Source organism: Geotrypetes seraphini, chromosome 4 (assembly GCF_902459505.1).
Source record: "Geotrypetes seraphini chromosome 4, aGeoSer1.1, whole genome shotgun sequence".
NCBI classification, from domain to species: domain Eukaryota; kingdom Metazoa; phylum Chordata; class Amphibia; order Gymnophiona; family Dermophiidae; genus Geotrypetes; species Geotrypetes seraphini.
Window position 1 is genome coordinate 6,943,752 of NC_047087.1, and position 17,133 is coordinate 6,960,884.

General features: G+C 48.5%; 1 protein-coding gene across 3 annotated transcripts in view; it reads left to right on the forward strand.

The window, feature by feature from the left end:
• Positions 1 to 17,133, forward strand: part of FANCA (FA complementation group A) — a 184,026-nt gene that overhangs the window by 83,729 nt on the left and 83,164 nt on the right. For all 3 annotated transcript variants that reach the window (XM_033940379.1, XM_033940381.1, XM_033940380.1), the window contains exons 24-25: positions 6,027 to 6,097; positions 7,041 to 7,140. In XM_033940379.1, the coding sequence (XP_033796270.1) occupies positions 6,027 to 6,097; positions 7,041 to 7,140 (171 nt within the window). The remainder of the gene's footprint in view (positions 1 to 6,026; positions 6,098 to 7,040; positions 7,141 to 17,133) is intronic.

Consider the following 17,133-nt stretch of genomic DNA (forward strand, 5'->3'; position numbering starts at 1 on the left):
TAAGCCTTGCCCCCTAAGTCAAGCAAGGCATATTGCTTCGAGAGCCTGTGGAGTCTGTTCTGTAAAAAAAAAAAAAAAAATCCTGAGGTAGTGCTGGTCTGGAGGGTTGTTTCCCTTTAAGAAAACTGTATTTTACTGTATTTTTTCATGTAACCGGCACTTTTTTCTAGCTAGGTCGCGTATGGAGCAATTGTGCCCTTCTCCGGGGGAGTAGGACACAAATTTAGTCCAGCCGCGAGGCACTCGCGGCCGGCCTGAACTCGGCGGTTTGGGTCGGTGAGGTGGTGGAGCTCCGTCGGCAGCGGCTGCAGGCGCCCAGAGCTCCCCGCCGATGGTGCCTCGCGAGTCGGCAGGGAACGGTGGGGAAGCCCGGTCTTCTCTGTCCGCCCACGGAGGGAATCCCCGAGCCGCCGACGGTCGGGTTTTAGAGGATTCCCTCTCAGCTGATTTTTTGACAGCTGATGCCGGCTTGCCTGCTTTAGCGGCTGAGACTATTCAGGTTTCTCAGCCGCTTCAGGCTATGGAGGGAGCTTTTTTGGCGGGAAAACCGCCATCTTCTCTGTCTGGCCCCTCCATTTTGTCTTCCACCTCAGGTGACCTTCCCCCTGTTTTGACTATGCAGGGGCAAGGTTCTGCTGGGTCCCCTGCTGTGGCAGGGAGTCCCTTGGGACCCTCGGGGGGTTTTCCCCTGAATTTTTTCTTTTCTTTATGCAGAGCCTATTTTCAGGCGGCTGGGGGTCCCGGTTGCGCCCAGGGGGTTTCGGGGGGTGGGGTTTCCTCCGCGCTCCCTGTGGCTTTGCCTCTCTCGTCTGACGTGACGTCCCCTCCGCCGCCTCCCTTGTCCAAGCGTCCGCGGGTGTAGTGGGACGAGAATTTGTGGTCGGAGGAACGTGTCGGTCTGGAGGAGGACCTGGACCCTTCGGAGGAATTCCAGGACCCTCTGGAGGGGACGGAAGCTGGCGGCGGGTTGTCGGATTTCCCGTTCTCCAGTGACGAGGCGTCCGTTGTGCGCCTTTTTTCAGAAAGATGAGCTGCCTGACCTTATTCAGCAGGTTTCTTCGGTTTGGCGTTTTGAGGACGCGCCGCCGGGGACTCCGCGTGTGGGGGACCCCCTGTTACGGGGGATCCGTTCCGTTTCCCGCTCTTTTCCTATGCATCAGTATATTCGGGATATTATTCTGGAGCAGTGGAAAACGCCGGAGACGCCGTTTCGGCTGGCGCGCAGCATGGCTCGCCTGTATCCCATTCCTGAAGGGGATCGGGCTACGTTAGCTTCGCCAGTCGTGGATGCGGTGGTCTCGGCAATTTCCAAGCGGCATACCGTGCCTGTTGAGGGCGGTTCTGCCTTGCGGGACTCTGAGGAGCGCAAATTGGAGATCATCCTTAAGCAAAATTTTCAGGTCTCTGCCTTTGGGGTCCAGGCGGCTATTTGTGGGGGACTGGTCGCTCGCGCCGTGTTTCGGTGGGCGGAGCGGGTCTTGGATCGAGAGTCTGACGACTGGTCTCTGGTGGATCAGGAGGTTGCGAAGATTGAGATGGCTGCCTCATTCCTCTCGGATGCTCTGTATGACTTGGTGCGGATCTCGGCTAAGTCTATGGCTTTTGGCGTGGCCGCAAGGCGTGTGTTGTGGCTGCGCGCTTGGGCGGCGGATGCTGCGTCCTAAACTAAGCTTACTAAATTTCCCTTTCGGGGGTCGTTTTTATTTGGAGAGGACTTGGATAAGTTGATTCAGACTCTGTCGGACTCGAAAGTTCCCCGTCTGCCGGAGGACCGTGCCCGCCCGGCGTCTCGGGGGGGTGCGGCCCGGGGGCGTTTGCGGGAATTTCGCAAGTATCGCCCTGGGCGTGGGGGCTGCTTCTTTCCAGTCTCCGGGGTTTTCCCGGGGTCGGTTCTTCCAGCGCATGCAGCCCTTTCGGGGGGGCCCGTCGGGGGGCAGGGAATCCCTCCGCCGGTTCCCCCGCTTCCCGTCCTGCGCAATGACTCCTTGCCGGCGCCCCCTTTGGTTCCGGTGGGGGGCCCGGCTGCGCAAATTTTTCCCCAAATGGGCCGAGATCACGTCCGATCAGTGGGTCCTTGAGGTGGTGCGGGACGGTTACGCTCTGGAGTTCACCCGCTCTCTGCCGGACCTTTTTCTCGCTTCTCCATGTCAGACTCCATGGAAGACGCAGGCTTTTCGTCAGACCCTTTGTGGTGGCCATAAAGGAGGGGACCTTTCGGCCCATCCTGGATTTGAAAGGGATCAACAGAGTTCTCAAGATTCCGTCTTTCCGCATGGAAACGCTGCGGTCGGTCATTCTGGCGGTTCAGCCGGGGGAGTTTCTCACTTCTCTTGATCTGACGGAGGCCTACTTGCATGTTCCCATTCGGGCCTCTCATCAGCGCTTCCTTCGCTTTGCGATCTTGGGTCGGCACTATCAGTTCTGTGCGCTTCCCTTTGGTCTGGCCACGGCTCCCCGGACGTTCACCAAGGTGATGGTGGTCGTCGCGGCAGCCTTGCGGTCGGAGGGCATCCTGGTACACCCCTACCTGGACGACTGGTTGATTCGGGCAAAGTCGTTGCAGGAGAGCTCCCGGGTTACGGCTCGGGTGGTGGAGTTTCTCCGGTCGCTGGGCTGGGTGGTCAACCTTTCCAAGAGTCGGTTGGTCCCGGCTCAGCGTCTGGAGTACCTTGGGGTTCTGTTCGACACCTCCTTGGGGAAGGTCTTCCTCCCAGAGGCCCGGGTGAGCAAATTGCAATCTCAGATTCGCCTGCTTTTGGCGTCCCGGTGTCCTCGGGCGCGAGATTTCCTCCAGGTCTTGGGGTCGATGGCGGCGTCCCTGGACGTGGTGAGGTGGGCGCGGGCCCACATGCGTCCTCTCCAGTATGCTCTGCTCCGGAGGTGGTCTCCCCAGAGGCACGGGATGGATGTTCCGGTTCCCCTGCGAGGCTTGGCGCGCTGCAGTCTGCGTTGGTGGCTCCGGACCCCTCACCTAGTTCAGGGGGTGGGTCTGGATCTTCCGCAGTGGACGGTGCTCCTTACGGATGCGAGTCTCCTGGGTTGGGGGGCTCAGTGTTTGGGTCACTCAGCTCAGGGCACCTGGTCCGCGGAGGAGGCCTCCTGGTCGATCAACGTGTTGGAGACCAGAGCGGTCCGGCTGGCGCTGTTGGCTTTCCACTCCCTTTTGTTGGGCAAGTCGGTCAGAGTCCTGTCGGACAATGCCACGGCGGTGGCTTATGTCAATCGTCAGGGGGGCACCAAGAGCACTCAGGTGGCGCAGGAGGCGGCTCGGCTCATGGTTTGGGCGGAGTCACATCTTCTGGACCTCTCGGCCTCTCACATAGCCGGGGTAGAGAATGTTCAGGCGGACTTCCTCAGTCGTCACTTCTTGGATCCAGGAGAGTGGTGTCTCGGCGACGTGGCGTTTCAGTTGATAGTGCAGGCTTGGGGGCAGCCCCTGATGGACCTGATGGCCACGAGTGGCAATGCCAAAGTGCCCCGCTTCTTCAGTCGTCGCAGGGACGGTCTGGCCGAGGGTCTGGATGCTCTGGTCCAACCGTGGCCAATGGAGGGGCTGTTGTATGTGTTCCCTCCTTGGCCATTAGTGGGCAGAGTACTGCTTCGCATTGTTCGCCATCCGGGGCTGGTGGTTCTGGTGGCTCCGGATTGGCCTCGGTGTCCGTGATATGCGGATCTGGTGAGGCATCTGGTGGCGGATCCTCTTCCTCTGCCTCTCGTGTGCGATCTTCTGACGCAGGGTCCCATTCCCATGTTCGACCCGTCTCCCTTTTGTCTTACGGCTTGGCTCTTGAAAGGGGTCGCCTTGGTAAGAAGGGATATTCAGATAAGGTGATCTCTACACTTTTGGGGTCCCGGAGGCTTTCTACCTCTCGGGCTTATGTGCGGGTTTGGCGTCTTTTTGAGGAATGGTGCCGGGCGCGGGGAGTGGTCTCTTTTCGCGCTTCCCTGCCTAACATTCTAGAGTTCTTGCAGGATGGCCTGGATAGAGGCCTGGCTTGGTCTTCTCTCCGGGTTCAACTGGCGGCCCTGTCGGCTTTTCGGGGGCTGGTGACAGGTCAGCGTTTGTCGGCCATTCCTGATGTGATTCGCTTTCTTCGGGCGGCCAAGTTGCTCAGGCCTCCCATACGGCCCTCGATTCCCTCTTGGGATCTCAATCTGGTTCTCTCGGTTTTGGTGCGCCCGCCTTTCGAACCGTTGGATGGCTGTTCTTTGAAGGACCTTACTCTGAAGGCAGTCTTTTTGGTGGCCATTACTTCCGCTAGGCGTGTTTCTGAGCTTCAGGCTTTCTCTTGTAGGGCTCCCTTCTTGGAATTTTCGAGGGAGCGGGTTGTTTTGCGGCCTGTTCCTTCTTTTCTGCCGAAAGTTGTTTCTCCTTTTCATGTCAATCAGTCGGTGGTCCTCCCGGTCTTGGGTAGTCGGGAGGGCTCTTCTGAGCAACGGCAGCTGCGCAAGTTGGATGTCGGTCGGGTCCTCCGCTCTTATGTTCAGCGGACCCGGGAATTTCGGGTCTCCGATCATCTCTTTGTCCTTCTGACGGGTCCTCGTCGGGGGGCTGGCGCTTCTAAAGCTACTATTGCGCGCTGGATCAAGGAGACGATTGCTTCCGCTTATCTTCTGAGACAGAAGCCGGTTCCGGAGTTTCTCAAGGCTCATTCCACTCGGGGTCAGGCGGCTTCTTGGGCTGAGTCGTCGCTCGTGCCTCCAGTGGATATTTGTAAGGCTGCGGTTTGGTCCTCCTTGCATTCATTTGTTAGACATTATCGGGTAGATGTTCAGGCGCGTCGGGACACGGTGTTCGGTGAGCGTGTTCTGGTATCGGCCCTTCGGGGGTCCCGCCCGTGAGAGGGACTGCTTTGGTACGTCCCATTCGTAAAGTTAACCTCTACTGGTCTGGAGAGTGCTAAAGAAGGAGAAATTAGGTTCTTACCTGCTAATTTACTTTCTTTTAGCTTCTCCAGACCAGTAGAGGTCCCCACCCTGTCTGTCTGTTGTTGTTGTTGTTGGGGCTGTTTCGCGGGCAGTTTTTGTTTTTTGCTGCGGGTTCTAGTATTTTTCTAGGGCCGGGGAGAATTAAAGAACAGCGGCTGTGGCTCGGCTGGCTTAGCTGGCGAGCTGTGGGGACATTTTCCTTCGGGTATTTCTCCTCTGCATTTTCCAACAGCATTTGGTTATGTTAGTTGTTACTCCGGTTCAGAGTATTGTTTTCTTTCTGTTTTCCAGTTCTTGGTTCTGCTTGGCTATTCGGCAGACTGAGGGAAATAGAGAAGGGGGTATAGTATATACTGTTCCAAAGTTTTGTTTTCAGTCTCCACCTGCTGGTCATGATTGGATATATACCCATTTGTAAAGATTAACCTCTACTGGTCTGGAGAAGCTAAAAGAAAGTAAATTAGCAGGTAAGAACCTAATTTCTCCTTTCCACTTTCTGGTTACCAACCCTGTCCTGGAGGACCACAAGCCAGTCAGGTTTTCAGGGTAGCCCTAATGAATATGTATGAAGCAGATTTACATGCCTGTCACCTCCATTATATGCAAATCTCTCTCATGCCCTTCTCCATATGGTCTATTACTATGTCATTTCTATCTTTAATGAATTGTAAACCGAGTCGAGTTCCTTCGGGAAATGATCCGGTATATAAACTGAAGATTAGATTTGATGAAATTTGTCACAGTTACAGAAAAAGATTTTACAATGCAAGTTTTTGTCCTAATGAGACACATACTGAGGATCTTGTATCAATATACATTTCTTTGTAATCTATCGGTCGTGGGCAGGGGAGTTGAGGAGTCCTTCAAGGGATCAGTCGATTACTGGATTTAGTTTTCGAGATTTAGCTACACTTCTTTATTTAAAATCACTGATAGCCAATGATTTTATTCATTTTGTGCCATAAAGGTAATACGTAGAAGTGAAAACATTAATGGGAAAACCCCCCCTTTTTTATTGGACTAACTTAATGCAATTTGTGATTAGCTTTCCAAGATAACCCCTTCTTGCAAAAGAGTCATTTTTGTATCTGTTGCAGGTGGTTGATCTGTTGCTGACATTCTTTTGCCAGAGTATAATGGTTGCTTCTTATTTTAACCCACCGGACAGGTAAAGACCAGGCTTTGTGTTCTGCAGCTGAGACTCAATTTGTATGGTTTGAAAAGGATGTCCTAACTCTGCCTGCTGGAAACCTGACTCTGAGTCTCCCTAATGTTCGTCATTCCTCTTTGTGCTGCTTTTTGTCTGTCTGGAGTTTCATCCTCCTTTCCATTTATACCTCTCCTCCAGTCTTTACCCTCCAGTCTTCTAGAACCACCATCTCTAAACATTCTGCTCTCACAACTTGACTATTGCAATTCATTGTATCGAGGAATAACCAAATAGAAATTAGAAGATTGGAAATCATCCAAAATACGGCTATCAAAATAATATACAATGCAAAAAAATGTGATCATGTCACACTCCCTCCAATTTCCCATAGAATCACTTATAAAATTTTATTGCTCACATTTAAAATAAAAACTTTACATTCCTCAGGATTCCTCGATAGATTACGGTAATCATTCCTTACACTCTGATTCAGCAATCAATACCTTCTGAATGTTCGCTCACTACGTCACTTCATCTAAGACACCACAAGAAAAAAGATCTTCTCAGTCACTGCCCCAAGTCTTTGGAACTCTCTCCCGCTGTATCTACGGGAAATTGAAAACGAATCTAAAAACATTCTTATTTAAAGACGCTGGCCTTATTTGTTCTTTCTCCCCCTTTCCTACTTGTCTATATGCGTTTTGATGTTATTTATGTCTTAGTTATGTCTCCCAAGACCATTTTTTAAAGCAGTATATCAAATTTTAAATAAAACTTGAAACCCATCCAAGAAATGCAAATAAAATGGATGCACTGTGCTAACTCCTGCACCTTTTGATGCGACTGCTCTGTGCTGCTTGGCATCCGTACAAGGTGAACAGTTTTCAAAGACCCCATTTCCACTGCCTGCTGTTTCTTAAATTGCTCTCAATGTTTGGGCTTTTTCTTGTTCTCACCGCAGGCAGGGCACCTGGCCATCTCTTTTTGTGAAGATGCTTTGTGGGCATCCATGGATCGTAGGAGCGGTGATGCTGAGGCTCCTGCAGCTTATCTGCAATCAGGTGAGACGTTCTAGTTAAAGAAATCTATGGGGTCTGCCTCTGAAATCCTATCATATAGAAAGGGACTGCTAGAGAGAGGCTACAGAATCCTAAATGCTCTAAAAGAGCTAACAAAGATAAAACAGGGGGAGCAAAACCACAAAATCAGAAGCACAGAACAAATCAGAATGGTGCACACCAAAAAAGTGTCTTTCAATTCATCTGATAAATCCAAATGCCTTTATTCATCCAAAATTCCAAAGCAGCATTTAGAGAGATTGTGCATCTTTATATCCTGTATGATTCTTAATATACACCCGAAGACTCATAAGACTCCTGAGGCAGGCCGAGTAGGCCGAAACATGTGCATGTCGGGTCGCTAAGTCATTAGATGAATTTTGGATGAATAAAGGCATTTGGATTTATCAGATGAGTTGAAAGACACTTTTTTGGTGTGCACCATTCTGATTGGGACAATTCCACTTCTTTAGCACTCTCCAGACCAGTAGAGGTTAATCTTTACGAATGGGTATATATCCAATCATGACCAGCAGGTGGAGACTGAAAACAAAACTGTGGGACAGTATATAATATACTCCCTTCTCTATTTACCTCAGTCTTCTTTCAGTCTCCAGCAGGTGTTGAGTGATCTGTACCCATCTCCCTTGGTAGGGCTGTTGGAATTTGTTTAGGGGGTTTCTAGTCCCTGTTTTTGGCCGGACAGAGCTTGGGCGGGCCCTGTTTGGGGGTCCGTCCGACCTCGGGGGGTCAAACCCGGCGGGTCTCGAGTGGGGTCCCTCCCCCCACTTCCTCCACTGAACGGACACGTATCAGAACTTTAGTAAGTGTCCTTAGGCATATGTTGTTTAAAGATGCAAAGGTAGGCCCTGTTTATCTTTCCCTTCTTTGAAGATGGTATAAGGACATCTATGTTTGTCTTTCTTTCTTTGACATGAATGTTTTAACAGAGTTGTAGTGAAGTGAATTCAATTGTTTTGTTAAGCCGTATTTACAGACAGCTTTAGTTAAGAAGCTCTGCTGGTCAAGGCTTTTTCTTACCTTTTGGACTTCAATCTCTAGATAGGAAAAATGCTGATGTGTTTAAAGTTTCATGTGACCTGTATCCATATATGGTTTGTATTTACGTCACATGCCATCACATGCTGGCAAACCTGATTCGTATAAAGATGTGAAACTCATAGTAAAAGACGGACATGTTTTGAAAGATGGTTTCTGGTCTTTAAGATGTGTCCCCAGGTACCTGACTTACATATGACAGAGACAGAGAAAGTATGGGGCAGGAATTGGGACCTGAATCCTTTTCAGTTGGGGGCTTGTCCGCGATGGGCAGATGATATCACCGGTATTTTGTGAGTATTTCTGAATTTTTTCTGTTCTTTAATACTCACTGGGTAGTGGTGACCTGTACCCAACCCCTTATTTTAAGTTCAAGCTTTGGGTTCTATTATGGAGTTTTTTTGGGAAAAATCTCGGGGTACTTTCGGTAAGCGCCCCTCATATATATACGCAGCTGCCATTCTTTCGGAAAGAATGAAATTATTTATAGAACCCCCCTGCCCACTCTGTCATTTGTAAGGTTAACACTTTTATAGAGTATAAGATTTTATTGTCTCTTATTACTGTACCTCGCTTATAAGGTAAGATAAGCGAATATTTTTGCATTGTTATATTGCTTTTGTAATGAGTCATAAAGGCACTTACTCCTAGACAAATGAGACTTGTACGGCTGTGTGTGTGTATGACATTTTTCCTTCAGCTCCCATCTTTCTGTGTCACCAATGTTTACTACTGAGGTAGGACATGCTGTTATGTGGAATGAATTGAATGCGCTGTTTGAATCAGTCTAAGATCTTTCCCTTGTAGTTAAAAAAAGAAACAAGAAAAAGAAAAAATTCCGTTTTAGAGGTTTTCTTTCTTGTGCAGAGCAAAGCTAATCTGTTCTTTGCTTTCATTATCAGGGTCTGTGCATGAATGTTTTTGTCCCTTCCCCCAGACTTCTCTGTTTGGGCTTCCACTGACCCCCTATAGTGCTTCTTTGAAGTTACTCATTCTTGGTTTTATAAAGCAGTAAGGTGAGATTCCACTGCTTGTCTCTTGACTTTTCTCCGGCATTATCAAAACCACCATCTCTTCTTATAATACGCCCATCGCTCTTGTTGCCAAAGCTGATGGCATTCCCTGTTTCGTCCTAGATTTAGGGCTGTTAATGTTTTGGTAATTCTCATTGCCCTTATGTTTCTTCCACCATTCCATCGGCAGCCAATGATTTTTTTCTATCATTGTCCTAAAGAATGTTTTATTTTTAGTCCCTTTGGTGAGGCTGCCTTCACCCTTAAGCAACAGTATACCTAGTGTGGAATGTCCTTCGGGCTATTCTACAAGTCATGCACTGCCCCTCATGGTCCTATTCTTATTTTGTACAACTTTTGTGTTCCATAATTCAGGAGACCTGTCAGGCTGATAGTTTGTACCTTTTATAATGGTTGTCTGTGTGTGGTCACAAGGTGTCATGAAATAAACTGCACTGGTGTACATCTGAAGTGAAATACCTGGGTTTTGTCCTGTCTCATGGTCAGAGGAAAATCTGCACTTTCTGCATTGCTGCTGTTCTGCTCCGCCCAGCTACCAAGAAAGGCATGCTTACTTTTCTTGCTATGATTGGTCACTGCCGCCAATGGATCTCTGCTTGTTCCTTCTATGACCAGATTTTGAGACAGACCCTGGTTTCTGAAATGACTGCTCTTATCAGATGGACTTATGAAATGTTGGACATTTAAGATGTGCTTTGGTTTCTAGCTCAAGTTTGGGTTTTCCTGCTTATGCCCACATGTTTTATCTCTTTGTTTGGGACTATTGTAACACCATGAAGGGAGAACATGGCGGTAAATTACGCTCTGTTGCCTTTTTTTATAGTCACTCCTGTTCAAGTTCCCTGGCTGCTTGTGCTATGGTGGTAGAGATGGTTACTTTTCTGATCCTAGGTCACCCCATTACCCTTCATACTTTTCACGATGTCCTTCTTTTAAATAGGCTTCTGGGTCTCAAGGGTGAACAGGATTCTCTTCCTCTCTTTTTTCACAGCTTCAGTCCTTGTTACCACCCCCTCCTCTGAATTTGATGCCTGGCGTTTGGCAGGTGCCCAAAGCCGCCCTTTTGGACGGACTTTGGTGCAAAGAGGGGAAACCCTGGATACCAGCTGCTAGCTCTCCCTTATTCATTGCTCAATATCATGGTATTGGTTATCGTAGTGCTCGCTCGACATTTTAACTTCTTGCTAGTGATATTTTCATTCTTGACCTTTTGCTCCTTGATACAGAGATATATAGCTCGATAATTACAGCTGGCACGGTTGTGAATTGAAAATAAATTGGAAAATACAATTCCTTTCTATTGTTTTAGCTGAAATTAGGATGTTGCTAATTTAAAAGGGTTTTTCCGGATTTATACATAGCCATCCCAGATCAGTTTTGGCACAGATATTTCTAATGTTTTCCATGGGTCCTCTTTATCACTGCAGAGATAGAGACGCTCCAAAGAGACATTAGCTTTATGCCTTTTTCCAAATATGAGATGGTTATGATATACATTATTTGTAGTTTTGGTTTTTTTATATCAATGTGTTTATTTGCAGAGTTAAATTCAGCCCTGCACACTTGACAGATGGAGTAATAGCTCCACGCTTAAAACTTTATGTTTTGTCTGTGTCATGTTTACTTGTCTTAGTTTAGTGGGTACCCCAGGATACATAATATTGGCCATTTCTAGAGCTCTTTTTCCACTTCTTACTAGCCTAACTGCGCAATGTTCTTTTACTTTTAGCTTTTATATTCTGAATATAGTTTAGTTAGGGGTTATAAGAAAAAGTTTTACTTTATACAGCGTTTATTTCGTGGTGTTCCCTACATATGATCCATTCAATATACATTTCTGAATACATTCAGTACATCAATATGGTCTCTCTGAAGTGCATAATAGTTATATGAAGCACGAAAAACATATCCTTTTGGATTGTTCAATTAAGAACCTTAAGCAAGTGAGTATTGTCTCTCTTTTGCCATGGCTATGCTAAGTGAATGAATTGGTATTGTTACATGTTGCCACATTCAGTACAGGTAACATGGTTTCTCTTGTTTTCTATCTCTTATTTGGATCACATTGGAGTACAGCTGCTGAATGATATTTGGAATGCTTTTCAAGCATTTCTTTTCAAGTATCTCTTTCTGTATGCACAGACATCTGGCTGCTCTCCCTTTGAGATTCTCACGGGATGACCTTTCCCCGCCCCATGGGTAGATTTTCCCTTGATACAGGAGGAATACGTCCAAAAGCTAATTGAAATATTAGGGCTTGTTCAAAGAAACGTGTCTTGCACTTCTCCTTTCTCTCCACAGATTCCTACCCATTTTTTCCAGCCTGGTGATTATCCAGCAGCTTTCCAAGGATCGGAAGCAGACGGATTTCCCCTTTGGCCTTCCCACTACTGTGATCGCTGTGCCCAGGCCCGCTGCACTCACTGAGGAGTTTCCTGTTTGGATCCACGCAAGTCGCTTGAAGAGGGTTAACCTAAAACCCCAGAAGCAAGTCTTCCCTGCGCAGATTTCACCTCCTCCAGTGGAACAACATGATGATCTCATTGCAGCATTCTACCAACTTTATCATTCTCTTACTGGCACTGCTGCTGCTAGTTTTTCTCCCTGTATGGATCATTTCTAACTGGGTCTACAGGGATGATGTGTTCTGGGTTCACGACACTTTCTGCCCATACCCATCTGTAAATGACACTCCTGCTGTAAACAGCACCCCCGACACCTCTTTGCGAACACGACGTTAAGCTGGACTACTCCCTCGCAAAGGCTGTCCTTCAATTGGAATCCAGAAAAGACCGATAGTATGCTACCCTTTGGTATAATTCCAGCAGTGTGCAAGTTGCCACCTTCTCCTTTGAGTATTGTGACATTGTGGACTGTTCATCAATTGATATCCCAAGGCTGTGCCATTGGTCCTCAGAAATTCCTAAAACTAAAGACATATATATATATGTTACTGACTCACGTTGGGGGGTTAAGTGTGCATTCTGGGGAGTGGTAGGGTGGAATATTAATACTGACTGGGCTTATAAACTAGAAAATACCCTGAAAAACAGTGGACCAAAATGGTAAATCACTGCTTACTTGTATGACCTTTCATAAGGTTGGACACTGTTATAGGAAAAGTGTTCCTGCACAAATTATTAAGCTTTCTCTTACTATTGACAACCCTAGACCTACTGATGAAGGTATGTACATTATGGACATGTGGTTTAAGGGTGGGTCTAGCTATCATCAGTTTTCTTATGGGATCTATCTACCTCCACTCATCTTCTCCCGCCATTTTGTGGGGGCCCCAAAAAATACTAACTCACTGGCCCCTACATTCAATAAACTTACTGACATGATGGCTATTGCCAATCCCACTTTTGAAGATATTGTGGCTGTTGAGGTAGGGTTTTCAGAACGTAACCTTTGGTTAGAATGGATGAAATTCACTGCTGATCAACATAATAAGAGTAATTGTTACATATGTGCTCAAGCTAGACCCCATCTAGGAACCGTACATCTGGACCTCCCTCCTGGTATCCAACCATGCCTTTTTGGGTTATTTACCTATCCTCTTTGTGCACTGCAGTGTTCTAAATACCCTTTGTTGCCAGGACAGCAAAAGCTTACATATGTCATGTTTCTAATCTGACACAGAGTAGTTTTGTAGGTAATTTACCCCCAGGTTATTGTTCTGTCTTGGCTCATAGGTATGCCCTATTGTTGCTGCATCAGATTTGATATTTACTGGCTTTATGGAGACTTTTGGCTCCCTGTTAAGCTACCCAGCCAGTGGATAGGCCAGTGCACTTTAGTTAAGGTTACTATGCTTCTGCATATTCTTTCTGAAAGGCATCCTTCCTATTCACATGGTTTTTCCTCTTTTCTGTCTTGATATAAATCTGATCACATGTATACATAGATGCTATAGGGGTCCCAAGAGGGGTCCCAGATGAATTTAAGGCCCGAGCTCAGGTTAAGGCTGGGTTTGAGTTCCTTATTCCCTTTATTACTATTAATAAGAATGTTGATCGGATTAGTTAAAATTATTATAATCAGCAACGCTTTGTGAACTATTCTAGGGACGCCTTGCAAGGTATTACTGATCAATTAGGCTCCACTTCTCAGATGGTTCTCAAAATCATATGGCCCTAGATATGATTCTAGCTGAGAATTCTGAAAAATTCTCCTCAGTACTTTAAGCTGTTGTACTTTTCTTTCTGACAATATAGGTCCTCCTATGGCCATTCAGAAATTAGCAGACCTCTTTGCTGAGTTCAAATGTAACTCTGATTTATCTAATTTTTGGGATCAGCACTTTAGTTGAATGCATAATCTCTTATTATTTGCACTCTTGTCTTGACTGCTCATGTACTGTGTTATTCGTATTACAGCTCCTAAAAAGACCCCTCCTTGAGAGACATACCTAGAGTATCACTCCCTTCCAGCTCATGCTGTGTATTTGTGACGTCATTTACATGACGTAAGAGGGGAATTGAACGGACACGTATCAGAACTTTAGTAAGTGTCCTTAGGCATATGTTGTTTAAAGATGCAAAGGTAGGCCCTGTTTATCTTTCCCTTCTTTGAAGATGGTATAAGGACATCTATGTTTGTCTTTCTTTCTTTGACATGAATGTTTAAACAGAGTTGTAGTGAAGTGAATTCAATTGTTTTGTTAAGCCGTATTTACAGACAGCTTTAGTTAAGAAGCTCTGCTGGTCAAGGCTTTTTCTTACCTTTTGGACTTCAATCTCTAGATAGGAAAAATGCTGATGTGTTTAAAGTTTCATGTGACCTGTATCCATATATGGTTTGTATTTACGTCACATGCCATCACATGCTGGCAAACCTGATTCGTATAAAGATGTGAAACTCATAGTAAAAGACGGACATGTTTTGAAAGATGGTTTCTGGTCTTTAAGATGTGTCCCCAGGTACCTGACTTACATATGACAGAGACAGAGAAAGTATGGGGCAGGAATTGGGACCTGAATCCTTTTCACTCCACCTCCCCACATTTTTTTAGAGGAGCCTCAGCAGTAAGCCTTGCCCCCTAAATCAAACAAGGCATATTGCTTCGAGAGCCTGTGGAGTCTGTTCTGTAAAAAAAAAAAAAAAAAAATCCTGAGGTAGTGCTGGTCTGGAGGGTTGTTTCCCTTTAAGAAAACTGTATTTTACTGTATTTTTTCATCTAACCGGCACTTTTTTCTAGCTAGGTCGCGTATGGAGCAATGAGCACTTCTAAAGGGAAAAAGTGCTCATTCTTTAGCACTCTCCAGACCAGTAGAGGTTAACTTTACGAATGGGTATATATCTAATCATGACCAGCAGGTGGAGACTGAAAACAAAACTTTGGGACAGTATATACTATCCTCCCTTCTCTATGTCCCTCAGTCTTCTTTCAGTCTCCAGCAGGTGTTGAGTGATCTGTACCCATCTCTCTTGGTAGGGCTGTTGGAATTTGTTTAGGGGTTTATTGTCCCTGTTTTTGGCCGGACGGAGCTTGGTCGGGCCCTGTTTGGGGGTCCGTCCGACCTCGGGGGTGTCAAACCCGGCGGGTCACGAGCGGGGTCCCTCCCCCCACTTCCTCCACCTCCCCACATTTTTTTAGAGGAGCCTCAGCAGTAAGCCTTGCCCCCTAAGTCAAGCAAGGCATATTGCTTCGAGAGCCTGTGGAGTCTGTTCTGTAAAAAAAAATAAAAAATAAAAAATCCTGAGGTAGTGCTGGTCTGAAGGGTTGTTTCCCTTTAAGAAAACTGTATTTTACTGTATTTTTTCATGTAACCAGCACTTTTTTATAGCTAGGTCGCGTCTGGAGCAATTGTGCCCTTCTCCGGGGGAGTAGGCCACAATTTTAGTCCAGCCGCGAGGCACTCGCGGCCGGCCTGAACTCGGCGGTTTGGGTCGGTGAGGTGGTGGAGCTCCGTCGGCAGCGGCTGCAGGCGCCCAGAGCTCCCCGCCGATGGTGCCTCGCGAGTCGGCTTGGAGCAGTGGGGAAGCCCGGTCTTCCACAACCGCCCACGGAGGGATTCCCCGAAGGATTCCCTCTCAGCTGATTTTTTGACAGCTGATGCCGGCTTGCCTGCTTTAGCGGCTGAGACTATTCAGGTTTCTCAGCCGCTTCAGGCTATGGAGGGAGCTTTTTTGGCGGGAAAACCGCCATCTTCTCTGTCTGGCCCCTCCATTTTGTCTGCAACCTCAGGTGACCTTCCCCCTGTAGGGCGAACACAGGGGCAGGTTTCAGCATGGACCCCTGCTGGGGCAGGGAGTCCCTGGGGACCCCCAGGGGTTTTTTGCCCCCAATTTATTTTCTTTCTTTGTGCGGACTTTTGGGGGTCCCACGTGCGCCTGGGGGGTTTCGGGGGGGGTTTCCCTCCGCGCCCCCTATGGCTTTGCCTCCCTCTTTTCGTTTGGCGTCCCCTCTTCCTCCTCCCTCATCCAAGCGCCCGCGGGGGGGCTTGGATTGCGAATTGGTGGGCGGAGGAGCGTGTTGGCCTGGTTGAGGACCTGGCTGCTTTGGCGGGCTTCCAGGATCCTCTAGAGGGGACGCCTGTTGGCAGCGGGGCGGCGGGTTTCCCGTCTTCCAGAGCAGATGCGTCCGTGGTGCGCTTTTTTATTCAGAGGGATGAGCTTTTAGACCTGTGTAGCAGGTCTCCTTGGTGCTGCATTTTTGCAGTGGCGCCGCCGGAGACCCCGCGTATGGGGGCCCCTCTGCTTCAGGGGGTCTGTCCTGGTTCCCGCTCTTTTCCTGTGCGTCAGGATTTGCGGGATTTTGTGTTGGCGCAGTGGCCTATGGGCGCAGTTTCGTTTGGTGTGCGCCTTGGCTCTTGGGTATCCCGTCCCGGAGGGAGGTAGGGCTACCTTAATTTCGCCAATGGGGAACGCGGTGGTCTCGGCACTTCCTAAGCGGCATACCGTGCCTGTTATGGACGGTTCTGCTCTTAGGGTCTCGGAGGCGCGTGCGTTAGAGACTCTTCTTAAGTATGATTTTGATGTCTCTGCCTTTGGGGTCCAGGCGGCTGTTTGTGGGGAGCTAGTCGCTCGCGCCGTGTTTCGGTGGGCTGAGCGTGTCCTGGATCGGGAGTCTGATGACTGGTCTCTAGTGGATCAGGAGGTAGCGAAGATTGCGATGGCTGCCTCGTTCCTCTCAGATGCTCTTTATGACTTGGTGCGGATTTCGGCTAAGTCTATGGCATGGCCGCGCGGCGTATTTTGTGGCTGCGCGCTTGGGCGGCGGATTCTGCGTCCAAAGCTAAGTTTACTAAAGTTCCCTTTAGGGGGTCTTTTTGTTTGGAGAGGAATTAGATGAGTTGATTCAGACTCTGACGGACTCGAAGGTGCCCCGTCTGCCTGAGGACCGTGCCCGCCCTGCGTCTAGGTGTGGGGCTGCCCGGGGGCGTTTGCGGGAATTTCGCAAGTATCGCCCGGGGCGTGGGGCTGCTTCTTTCCCGGCTCAGGGTTTTTCCCGGGGTCGGTTCTTCCAGCGCATGCAGCCCTTTCGGGGGGCCCGTCGGGGGGCAGGGAATCCCTCCGCCGGTTCCCCCGCTTCCCGTCCTGCGCAATGACTCCTTGCCGGCGCCCCCTTTGGTTCCGGTGGGGGCCCGGCTGCGCAAATTTTTCCCCAAATGGGCCGAGATCGCGTCCGATCAGTGGGTCCTTGAGGTGGTGCGGGACGGTTACCCGCTCTCTGCCGGACCTTTTCCTCGCTTCTCCATGTCAGACTCCATGGAAGACGCAGGCTTTTCGTCAGACCCTTCAGCGTTTGCTAGATCTCGAGGCAGTGGTGCCGGTGTCCCCTACGGAGTGGGGCACCGGCAGGTACTCCATTTACTTTGTGGTGGCCATAAAGGAGGGGACCTTTCGGCCCATCCGGGATTTGAAAGGGGTCAACAGAGCTCTCAAGATTCCGTCTTTC